This window comes from Podarcis gaigeae (assembly GCF_964106915.1).
Source record: "Podarcis gaigeae genome assembly, chromosome: 16".
In the NCBI taxonomy this organism is placed as follows: domain Eukaryota; kingdom Metazoa; phylum Chordata; class Lepidosauria; order Squamata; family Lacertidae; genus Podarcis; species Podarcis gaigeae.
In genome coordinates, this window is record NC_139693.1 from 19,249,511 (window position 1) to 19,262,041 (window position 12,531).

Genomic DNA, 12,531 nt, shown 5'->3' on the forward strand with positions numbered 1-12,531 from the left:
CTGAGCTGGATTTAGCCTCAGAGGCAGCCAGCTCCTAACCTCAAGCCCAAACAGGGAAGGGGAAACCCCTGGCTCACAGTCCCCCACTTATTCCCTTACCCAGCTGTTTTCATCTGACACCAAAGCAGCAAGGCATCCTTGGCGGATTTCTTCTCCTTGTTATCTTCTGTCTCCACACTGATATCTTGGATCTGCAAAAGAAGACAGAATAACAATATCTCAGTTCTCTTTTCACTATTGGAGACAGAATGCGTATACAGTGTTATCTCGGGTTACAAACACCTCAGGTTACAAACACTTCGGGTTACAGACTCCGCTAACCCGGAAGTAGTACCTCAGGTTAAGAACTTTACCTCAGGATGAGAAGAGAAATTGCACACCGGCGGCGCAGCGGGAGGCCCCATTAGCTAAAGTGGTACCTCAGGTTAAGAACAGTTTCAGGTTAAGAACGGACCTCCGGAATGAATTAAGTTTGTAACCAGAGCTACCACTGTAAATATCATTTGCTGGGAGTCACCAATGGGAAGAGTGTGCTTGTATGTGGGCTTCCCATTAGGGCTTATGGTTGGCTACTATGAGAACAGGACGTTGGACTAAAAGGGCCTTTGGCCTGATCCACCAGGGCTTTTCCTATGATTAATCAGAGCTGAGGATGACCAGAGCTGCATTTATACATGTTACATATATTCAAACTGTGATTTTTTTTTAAATAAAAAATAAAACCTGCCACAAACCAATCCAAATTCTGCACCAAAAGGTAATTCTGCAACCTGTGTGACTTATACAAATTAAGGAACGCTGTACATGTCTCTTACTCTGCACAGTAGGCCTGAAACTTATGTGCAATTCACTTACAAGATTGCATCCTTGCACGCTTCATAAATAAATAAATAAATAAATAAATAAATAAATAAATATGAAGGGAGCAGGAGAGCAAAGGAAAATGGTCAAAAGCCGCTGTGCAAGATCTCATAAGAGACTCCAGAGCCCAGAAAGCAAGGCAAAAGGGCTTTAACAATTCTTTCCACACTGGGTTTTCCTGCTTCAGGAAGGAAAGCCCTCTGCCTTGCTTACCGTGTTCTGTAAGGTCCTATGAGGCTCTTGCCACTCAGCAAGCCAGTTTGGACAGACCCCCAGAACATAACCCCTGTATAGGTTTCAGGCCTATTGCAGAATTTGGCTTTTTTGCTAGCTGCTAGACAGAACGGGAGAACAAGACTGATGCCCCTTCTGCTGCCTGCCAACTACTGAAATTATTATTTAGCTGTTTTTCTGCACGCATGCTTCTAAGATAGAATTTGCAGCCATGAGGGCTAGAAACCTGCTCCCCATCCCCTTTTGAGAGGAAGGTGGAGGAGCTGAAGAAGTGGAATTTTGCATCTCTACTACAACAACCTGCTCTTTTTCTGCACTTCCATGGAAATGCAGTATATGTTTCACTCTAGTTGCAAGAAATGGACAGCAGGAGAGAGGGGTCCTTCTTGAGGCTGGCATTTCGGGGAGCCAGTCAAGGGGAAATCAAGGCAAGTTCCTTAAGGGGGAGGGAAAGGGGAAAAGGCATGGCTCAGGTTGTACCTGGAAGCGGAGAATGATGGTCCATATGAGGCCCAGGGTCAATCGGTGGTTGCCGTCAACAATATCGTGTGAGCCCATGTTCTCCAGATGGACGCGCTGCTCCTTTAAGAACTGGAGGGCCTTGTCCACGTTCTCCAGGCAGTGTATGCGCATCCGGCCCTTAGTCGGCTTCGGCTAACAAAAGCAGGGTGAGAGGAGAAAGAGAGAGAGAGAGATAGGCCTTAATTTTAACCAGTAACTCTGCCAGGGGATGAGTGTAGTACCCATGAGCTGGTGCAGAGTGCTTTTCCTCTGCCACCAAGCACACTTACCATTTCTAATTCCATTTACACCAAACATTTAAAGCAGCACACCATCACTTTAAAAGAGTCGTGGCTTCCCCCACAGGATTCTGGTAGCTGTAGTTTGTTAAAGGTACAGAGAGTTGCCAGGAGGCCCCTATTCCCAGCACAGAGCTACAATTCCCTAAGTTCCCTGGAATGAGGGATTGATTGTTAAACCACTCTGGCAATTGTAGGTCTGTGAGGAAGGGCTGCCAGAGAACCCAGGAGAGCTGCTGCCAGTCAGTGTGGACAATGCTAAGCTAGAAAGATCACCAGTCAGACTATTATAAGGCAGCTTCCTATGTTCCTAAAGTCTTTCCCAGCCCTACCTGGAGATGCCAGGGATGGAGCCAAGGAGCTTTTGCATGCAGAGCAGGTGCTCAGCCAGTGGTGGTGTCGGAGGTTAGAGTGTTGGGCTATGGTTTAGGAGAGTAGGGAACAAATCCATGCTCAGCCACGGAACTCATTTGGTGACCTTGTGACAATCATTGCCTCTCATCCTCAACTACATTTCAGGTTTGGTGTGGGGATGAAATGAGGAGAGCCACACACATTGCCTTGAGCTCCCTGGAGCAGAAGGCGGAATATAAATGCAGCGGATAAAATAAATAAGGCCAGGGCCACCCAGTCAGTCACAGAGACATGTCTTTCTTTCATGTTCATTAGCTCATGCCAGCTGGGATAGCTCGTGTCAAGGTTACAGGTTCAATCCCTGTATAGGACAGCTTCATATTCCTGCATTGAGAGGGTTGGACTAGATCAGGGGTAGGCAAGCTAAGGCCCGGGGGCTGGATCCGGCCCAGTAGCCTTCTAAATCCGGCCCGCGGACAGTCCGGGAATCAGCATGTTTTTACATGAGTAGAATGTGTCCTTTTATTTAAAATGCATCTCTGGGTTATTTGTGGGGCCTGCCTGGTGTTTTTACATTGAGAGGGTTGGACTAGATCAGGGGTAGGCAAGCTAAGGCCCGGGGGCTGGATCCGGCCCAGTAGCCTTCTAAATCCGGCCCGCGGACAGTCCGGGAATCAGCATGTTTTTACATGAGTAGAATGTGTCATTTTATTTAAAATGCATCTCTGGGTTATTTGTGGGGCATAGGAATTTGTTCATTCCCCCCCCCCCCCAAGTATATAGTCCAGCCCACCACATTGTCTGAGGGACGGTGGATTGGCCAATGGCTGAAAAAGGTTGCTGACCCCTGGACTAGATGATCCGCTGGGTCCCTTCCAGCTCTACAGTTCTATGATTCATTAGGCAGCAAATGTGAGATGTTTTAGATGCCAGTTTTTTTTTTTTTTTTAGCTTACTGCTTTATTAAAAAACAAGAAAAAACCAACCAACTTTTAGTAGCTCACTTATTATTTGATCTGCCACTTTTATCTATTTGATTGTTTTCATTCTACTTTACTCTTTACCACATATTTTGCAATCCTGTAATGGAAGATGGGGCAAAAAGGATACCTTAAAATAGTTAGCTAGCGACTGTGTGTGCAAGAGAAGGTGCACCTCCCTTAGCCAGGATGCTGCTGGCATGTACCAACCCACCGCCGCCTCCTCTTGGAAAGTCCTAATTGTTCCTTGCAACCCAGTCAGGTGCTTACACCACCACCCCTCCCAGCATGCTCTTCCGCCTGCTTCTGAATATACCTGGCGCGAAGACACCAGGGTTGCACCTGCCAGGGAGCCGGTTGGACTGGCACCGGAGCTGCCTTCCTACACGACATTCCCAGACAAGAGTTGCCCGAGGAGTCGCTGAGGTTCAAAACCCCTGAAGGAGGGGCAGAGAAAGTGCCCTGCCTATGAGAAGAATGTCCTCTCCTTTTGCAAAGCAAACCTCCTGTCCTTAAACAGGCTGCTGCTTGGGCGGGTGGAGTTTGAGGGGAGAAAATGACAGCGCAGGCCTTGAGGATGGGAAGAGGAGCGGAGGTTGGGACATGAAAGGGAGGCTCTTAAGTCACCCACTGATGCCATTTAAGAACTCTGCTTTTCATCTCGCGCCCCTTCTATTTCTCCCTTCCCCAAGGGTCATTTGTGGATGCAATGCACTGCTGATTTCTTTCTGATTAGATCAGGATTATGCCTTTCATGGACTAAAATGCATTCATTGGTCTTCTACTGATGTTGAAATCTTTCCAAACACGATTGGTGCCAAGGGATGGGGAACCCACTGGGCCCTACGGAGGTTACTTGCTGGACTACAACTCCCTGACCACTGGCCAAAGTGCTGACAGCTGGGGCTGATGGGAATTGGGAGTCCCAACACCTTCTCATCTCTCCTGTAGCCTCTCAGGTATCGTTGAGTCACCGTCCTCTCGCCCGCTGCAGCAAACTAAGCATTTCACTTTCAGGATACTCAGTGCCACCACTATCCTTTCAGAGTGGTGTAGTGGTTAGAGCGCCGGAGCCTAACCCAGCTCACAGGGTTGTTGTGAGGATAAAATGGGGAGGAAAAGAACCATGTACACCTCCGTGAGCTCCTTGGAGGGTCTAGTGCTGGCAGCAGACTCCCCAAATCCTTTCTAGCCATACCTGGAGATTCAGGGAACTGAACCAGGGCCTATTTGCTTAGAAAGCAGGTGCTCTACCACTGAGCTGTGGCCCTTTAAAACCTTGGTAAACCTGCTCAGTTCCCATAATCCCTCAGATCTCCAGCATCTTCTAGCATGCTTCAGTGTCTCTCTGCTAATACTACCCAGGGAATTCAGCAGCCATAACAGAAGCACCTGCCAAGCTGCCAAGCAGAGACAGTCTAGCTGCCAGGCTGCTTGGAAACCGGAAAAACTGCCTCACTTAGGCTGCGAACGAGCTGTTTTCCTTTTGGCTGCGAGGGAGGCGAAGCGTGGAATTCTGGGAACAGGTGCTTGGCTCTCTATTCAGGGGTGGGTGGGGGCTGAGGTTGGCCTAGCCTGGAGAGGTTTAAGGAGACGTGGCAGAGGCATGGGAACCAGTCATCACTAGGCTTTATCCCAACAGTCTGGCGAGATTTGTTCCCATACAGCAAGCCATTCAAAGGGTCCCCTATTAATTCAACAAAATAATACATTTCTCTGAGGACGGTGCAGCACAAATAATTTGCCACACCTGTGGGCATGCACAGTCACAACCACTGGGTGATGTCATTGTAGTTCACCACTTTGTGTGTGTGCATTGTAGACACATGGTTTAAGGTGTTCGTCAGTAATGGGTGTCTTGAGCAAAGCATTTCCATGAGTCGGCATTTAGGAAATGAAAGTTTTTGGGGGCTATGAATCTGTATAATACACCTGAACTGAGTTTTCCAATAATTAACTGTATTTGAGGAAACACCAAGGCATTCTGCAAAATTATTTATCCAGTTTGTTTGATGCATACCAGCACAGCTGGAGGCTGCTATATTCATTTCTATTAAAGCATAAATCTTCTCTCAGCTAGATTTGTACACACAAACACAAAATTACAGTTGAGGCCTCAGAATAGGAGGAGCCTCTAAGTACAAAATGATGACCTCATGTCAAGTTTTACACAATTAAAAACTAATGGGGAAAACAGACTCAAAAACAGATGTTCTCATACTGGTAGGAATAATAATGGTGACAATGATTTTTCATATTGTGTTAATGAATCGGTGCAGAAATAATCTATATAAAAATGTCATTAGGCTGGGTGCTCATAAGATGTCAGACATCATCAGCAGCATGTGAGGTGTATTTTAGGAAAAGTACAGACCACACTAGCCTTCTTGCAAGAGAAACATTTTAGTTAGGCCCCATTCACACTATACCTTTAAAGCATTGTGATACCACTTTAAACAGCCATGGCTTCTGGGAGTTAGTTTGTTAAGGGTGCTGAGAGTTGTTAAGAAAAACCCTTTTCCATCCCCTGCCATCCTTCCACGGTGGGGACATAAGTTTCCAGACAGGATTTGCTCATGGTGAGAGTTTGCCAAACGTGCCTTCTTAGCATGTTTCTCCCTTTCGTCTTGAGCGTCTTCAAAGCCCATGGAACCTTTGGTAAAGGCTATTCTCCAACTGAAGCGCTCGCAGGCCTGTGTTTCCCAATTGTCAGTGTTTATACTACATTTTTTTCAGATTTCCCTTGAGGGAGTCTTTAAACCTCTTTTGTTGACCACCAAGCATTACTTTCCATTTTTAAGTTCGGAATAGAGTTGTTGCTTTGGAAGATGAAAATCAGGCATCCAAACAACATAATACCAGCAAAATGGCTGCTGTGAGAATGAGGAGCATCAACACTTTGCATTCTTACTGCCAACTCACACAAAAAATCACTGTCAGTGAAGGACAGGCAATCCCCTGGGGAGATGACACATTTTCAAGCCTATTGTGCTTGCAAAAGTGTTGATATTCTCCTGGTTAAGTCATTAAATTTCATGAATGTTTCATGAAGAAGCCTTTCCTTAAAATAAAATAAAAAACCAACCCTAATTCTATTTTTTAACCAATACTGAATTTATTGCCTATCATCTTTCCTAGGAGGAAGCCAGCAAATAGATGAGTGGATAGAAAGTTTAGGAAACGAAGGGGAGGGACAAATGTAAAGTATTGGATTTGGCATGTTACTGCTTTGTACTACTGCTTAATTTTTGTTCTTTGAAAATATATCAATAAGCCCTTGAGAGGCACCATCTTTAAAAAGAACCCTGCCAAATAATAATTTTTTTTTTAATGAATACATTGGCACTTAATTTTTCTTACTACAAATTTGAGGTTTTGGTGCACTGTGTTGCTCCAGTTCTAGGAAGCTGGCCCCCAGCCCCATGATGCTACTGCTCTGACCACTCACCAATTGTTCCCCTGAGAGCACCTCCAGCAGGCGCAGCAACATCCGCCCATCTCGCAAGTCGCTGTACAAATCACTGATCCGGCACGTGACCCGAGCCAGGTGAGAGTTGACCCATTTGGTGAAGGTTTTCTTCTGCACGGCCTCTCGCTCATCTGCAAAGATAAAGACAAAGATGCTCAGAGTAGGAGAGACTTCACTGCAGCCTTCATGAGAACCAGCTGCCTCAGGGCTCCTCACAACAGGCTGCTTCCAGAGTCTTCCTTCTCTACAATACAAACCCCTACCCAGTAAGGAAGCTCATAACTTCTGTGGCCCTCTCAAAATCTGCCTTTTGCCTGCAAGCCCCCAGCAGCCATTGGCTGAGCTGCTTCTGATGTCACAGAACGTCTGCAAAACATTCCATCGGCCCAAGAGGAAACTCTCAGCAGCAGAATATTGAAAAATGGAACCAAGAGAACATCTTAAATGGAAGAACCAACAACCTGGGATACATGGTGGAGGATCAGTGGAATGCATGTTGCTATTTTAAATAACAATGTTGGGCTGAAACTCCCCACAGATGTACCTAATTCTGTCTGCAGGAGGGGACTGTAGCCTTTACATGCTGAAGGTCAGCGTTTCAATCCCTGACACCTCCAGTTAAAACAGTTGGGTTGGAGGTGAAATACCTTTCTCAGCCTGAGACCTTGGACAGAAATTGCCAGTCAGAGTAGACAATACTGGTAAAAAAAAGTCAGCTCTGGCAAGTAGCAGTTTCCTGTGTGCTCTCTGTTGGCTAATATCAGGGACCTTGTGGCCCTTCAGATGAAGTAAACCATGGAGTTCAATGCAGCTTAGACTCAGATAATGTGTAATCAGAAAGACCAATAAATCCCTTAATCCCCAAGCTCTGTAAGTGGTGCACGTAACTATTGATCAAAACAAAGCTGAAATGTGCAAAACAGTTTTTAAAAAACAATTATACATGAAATGAGTATCAATAAAAACACGGATAAAATCAGTAAAGCTTTTAAGAACAAATATAGATAATGAAACTATATGTCTAGGTAGGCCTGCAAGAATAAAAGAAAAAAAGTATGACAGCAATGGGGAACCTGTAGCCCTCCAGATGTTGAACTACAACTCCAATCAGCCCCCACCAACACAGGGTAATGGGAGCGATAGTACAGCAACATTTGGAGGACTGCAGGTTCCCTACCCTTGGGTTAAGTTTACCTGATTGAAGCTTTTGACATCATTTTGCACTATGCAAGGAAGAAGATCAATCCATCAACTTGTATTTATTTCTGTTTGTGTATAGGCTGCCTGTGATGGTCAAATCCTAGTAGCATGCACATCAAGCTGTGTCCTCCATTTTTAAAAAGGAGATTCCCTGCTCACTGTTGACCTCCCTTGGGCTCTGTTTGCACTGAACTGCTCCTGGTGTCATAGCAGTTTCTCTAGAGCAAGCTCCCAGGCCACGCAGTGTGGTTCACATTTAAATAAAAGTGGGCAGGGGCCAATCAAATGCTCACTTCCCTTCCCTCCCACTTATTGACATCCCTGGGGATATGGGCATTTCAGAAAGAACCACACACTTGAGTCCACTCACTTGGTCCCTGTATTTGGATACTTACAGCACTGACAGAATATCTGCTTTACATTCAACCTGTGGCTAAGGATTGGGCCCAGGAGGGGGAGCATACAAATGGAAAGCAGTGGTGGCGGCAAGGAGGAGAGGGCCCACTAAAGGAGCCCTTCAAGCCACCCCACCCCCCAATAAACCTGGAGCTGGTACTGGTAATTTCCATACTGTTTGCAGACTATCTGAACAAGGACTTAGTGTGACCCAGAACAAGAGATAAAAGTCCTGCAAGGATTTATTCTGCTGAACCAACCACATGTGACCAGCGCTGTGTATATTTTAAAAATGCCCTGTATCTGCACGATAGCACAGAATGAACCTACATTATGGAAAGTTTTCTGTAGAAAGAAAATGGGGGTGGGGGGATGAGGGTGGCCTGAGAGAAGCTGCCTTTTCCAGAGCAGGGATGGAGAACCTGGTACCTTCTCGACGTTGTTGGGTTATAATTCCCATCAGCCTCATCCAGCATGGTCAACAGACAGGGATGATGGGAGCTGTAGTCCAGCAACATATTGGAGGATGTGAGGTTATCCATCCCTGCTCTGGAGGAAAGCCCCAACATTGTAGAAAGCAGGTGATAAAAAAATACAAGAGCCAAGCTATCAATAACGCACAACTCGTAAGAACCAGTTCTTAAATGGATTTAAAAGCTTAATTTCATTTTCTGAATTAAAAATAATCACTTTTTTGGGGGAGAAACATGGCATTGAGGACATATTTTTTAAAGAAAAGGAATGACACACAAACATGCACACAATGAGAATTTAAGAAAAGGTTTTGAACTGCAATTCTATGCACATTATCTGGATGCAAGTTGTGCTGGAAATAGAGCTTACATCTGAGTAGGCATTTATAATATTGCACTATGAAAAACAAAGTAGAACCGCAGGCTTTTCCATTGGTTAAACCAGCAGGTTAGCTATAAAAGCTTTTCTTGATTAATGGAGGGGGCAGTTTAATTGCTACATGAATTTTAATCTGTGTGTCTGGAGAACGGTACACTTTTTGAAGCTATTTTGGTTCTGGTACATCACAAGCCAAAGAAAAAAGGGAGGGAGTTAATTGTGGTTTTTCCTTCTAGCAGAGGCCATGTACACATTTCTGTTGATTGTGAACTCACAGCATTTCCAGTGCTGGGTTTTTAATCTGGGTTCACATGATGTTATCCAAAATGCATATGTATCTTGTACAGTACTATAAGATACTACTGTTTGAGGAGATGTTTCTAAAACCAGCTTCACACACAGTCTGTAAATTGTTCTGTCTCTAGCCAAGGTGTGAACACCTTTGCATAAGGTAAATACATCCTCACTCCCTGATGTGTACACAAACGGAAAAGGAATTGAGGCCAGTCTGAGCTGATGTGAACAGCTGGGGAAGGAAGAACTATGAAATGGGGGGGGGGTGTGTGTCTCACACACAACTTCTTCACTGTGCTCTATGGCAGTAATGTGAACATATTCATAGTGTGGCCATTTAGTTTGATAAACCAAGTAACTTCTTGCACAGTTCCTTCAATATCTCCATAAGGAATCTGATGATGATTTTGTAATACACAGGTTTACTTTATCTGCCTTTTAAGCAATTCATTGATTATCAGATCAACTAGAAAAACAAGTTAATTGGTTGGCAGCCCACGTTGCTAACATCTCTTGGCCTGCAATCTTAGCATTCCCAGTAATCGTTAACTAACTTATCTGGAAGGGCTTTGGTGCTAACTTTTAGGAGCCACTAAAGGATATATTCTGCAAGTCTTTATACACCAGACAACCCCCCTCCCCAATCCTCTTACTCCCCCCACCCCCTACTTCTTTTGAGCAAGCTAGGCCTCGTTCTGCTGTTCTACTTTGTTTTGCTGTTCAGAACTGGTTCAAATCTTGCTCCTTGCCTTAAGCTAAGAAGGGAACCTTAGGTAATATACTCTTTCTCAGCCTCTTCTCTCCCCAACCCTCAATAATATCAATTTACTTTGCTGAAGCCCTACAGATATTTTGGGCTAAACCTCCCTGCTACCAAAAAACACAAGCAGCTCCTGCCTGTTTCTACTCCACCCAGTGTGTGTGTGTGCGCACACACACACATACACACACAAAAGATTTGTAGAAGTTCACAAGCAATTATACTAGTACACAGGAGAGAGATAGTTAGGAAGAGAAATTAAGTGGTAGCCCGGACACCTGGGTCCTCTATAGTATTCTGATTTTTCACAATAATAATACCAACTAAATGTACTGCCAGTGTTTTGTCAGAAGGTCCCATGGCAGGTTACAGTGATTTAAAGTTTAAGAATAAAAACAGTTAAAGCAAATAGCATTCACGTGAATGGGAGAGGAAGGGTCTCTGAAAAACACACATCTTGGGTGTCAAATGGCAGGGTAAAGAGATGTCTTCTGCATTTGTTGAAAGCTGCATAGGGGATAAGCCAGAGATACCTCTGCAGGGGGAGAGTTCCAAAACTTAGGGGCTACCACAGAGAAGGCCCTGTCCTGGGCCATGCCCTAATCCAGGCATCCCCAAACTCGGCCCTCCAGCTGTTTTGGGACTACAGTTCCCATCATCCCTGACTACTGATCTTGTTAGCTAGGGATGATGGGAGTTGTAGTCCCAAAACAGCTGGGGGGTCGAGTTTGGGGGTGCCTACCCTAAACTTATGTGGGAAAAGGAACTACCAAGAGGGCCCCCTCTGTTGATCTTGACACCTGGGAGGGTGTGTAAGGAGAGGTGCTCTTTCAGGTATTTGGGGCCTAAGTCATTTAGGGCTTTAAACACTAATGTGAGCACCTTGAAGTAGCAGCTGATGCAGACCTGTAAAGCTCAAGTGCAAGAGGGCTGTAGCAACTAGAAAAGGAGGTGCATTTTTAACCCTATAAAAAGGAGAAAGAGCTTTTGCTTCTGCCTGCACATCACCTTTCTGGACCCTACGCCTTGGGCTGAGAGACGCCAGCAGTGCTGCTTCCAGCTCCTCTTGCCCGTCCACCTTGTTTGCATGCAATGCAAAGCAACCCCAGCAAGTGTTTGGCTCCAGGGTAAGAAAAGCGACGCAGGGGACGCAGGTGGCGCTGTGGGTTAAAGCCTCAGCGCCTAGGACTTGCCGATCGAAAGGTCGGCGGTTCGAATCCCTGTGGCGGGGTGCGCTCCCGCTGCTCGGTCCCAGCGCCTGCCAAGCTAGCAGTTCGAAAGCACCTCCAGGTGCAAGTAGATAAATAGGGACCGCTTACCAGCGGGAAGGTAAATGGCGTTTCCGTGTGCGGCTCTGGCTCGCCAGAGCAGCGATGTCACGCTGGCCACATGACCCGGAAGTGTCTCCGGACAGCGCTGGCCCCTGGCCTCTTAAGTGAGATGGGCGCACAACCCCAGAGTCTGTCAAGACTGGCCCGTACGGGCAGGGGTACCTTTACCTTTACCTTTTAAGAAAAGCGAAGCCGAAAGGAAAGGACACTGGCAGGCCTCAGTCACTCCACCCCTCCTTGGCCTATCCTTTATTTTAGAGGGTAATTTATTTATTACATTTACATCTCTCCTTTGCTCCAAAGAGCTCAGGGTGGCACACAGGGCTCTCCTTCTTCCCACTGTATACTCACAACAACTCTGTGAGGTAGGTTAGACTGAGTGATAGTGAGCTTCATGGCTGAGGATCTCAGTCCTACACTCTAACCAGTGAGAGCCAGTATGGTCCAGTGGTTAAGAGCGGTAGTCTTGTAATCTGGGGAACCGGATTCGAGTCTCCGCTCCTCCACATGCAGCTCCTGGGTGACCTTGGGCCAGTCACACTTCTCTGACGTCTCTCAGCCCCACTCACCTCACAGAGTGTTTGTTGTGGGGGAGGAAGGAAAAGGAGAATGTTAGCCGCTTTGAGACTCCTGAAGGGGAGTGAAAGGCGGGATATCAAATCCAAACTCTTCTTCTTCTTCTTCTAACCACTATACCACACTGCCACTGGTACCACTATACCACTGTACCACACTGCCACTATACCACACTGCCACTCTCCAGCGCTCTTCTCTCACATCCTCAAGGGCCAAAACCTCCTGGCCACTGCAGAAGGAAGTACCCTGAGTCCTGGCACAGATTAGGGCCACACCAGCCTTTGCCAACCAGGTGCACTTTTGGCCAAGATGAGCCTTGGCCAAAAAGTCCTATCAATCCCGTTCAGCACAGGATGATGGGAGCTGTAGTCCCATGGCCTGCACAGTCGTCCTGCATTTGGGGTTTGTTGCTGTTGTGGGCATG

General features: G+C 46.1%; 1 protein-coding gene across 2 annotated transcripts in view; it reads right to left on the reverse strand.

Moving 5' to 3' along the window:
* SPTBN2 (spectrin beta, non-erythrocytic 2) overlaps positions 1-12,531 on the reverse strand; it is a 95,050-nt gene that overhangs the window by 35,644 nt on the left and 46,875 nt on the right. For both annotated transcript variants that reach the window (XM_083716747.1, XM_083716748.1), the window contains 3 exons: positions 6,678-6,829; positions 1,576-1,749; positions 100-191 (listed from right to left, as the gene is read on the reverse strand). In XM_083716747.1, coding sequence (XP_083572873.1) covers positions 100-191; positions 1,576-1,749; positions 6,678-6,829 — 418 coding nt within the window. The remainder of the gene's footprint in view (positions 1-99; positions 192-1,575; positions 1,750-6,677; positions 6,830-12,531) is intronic.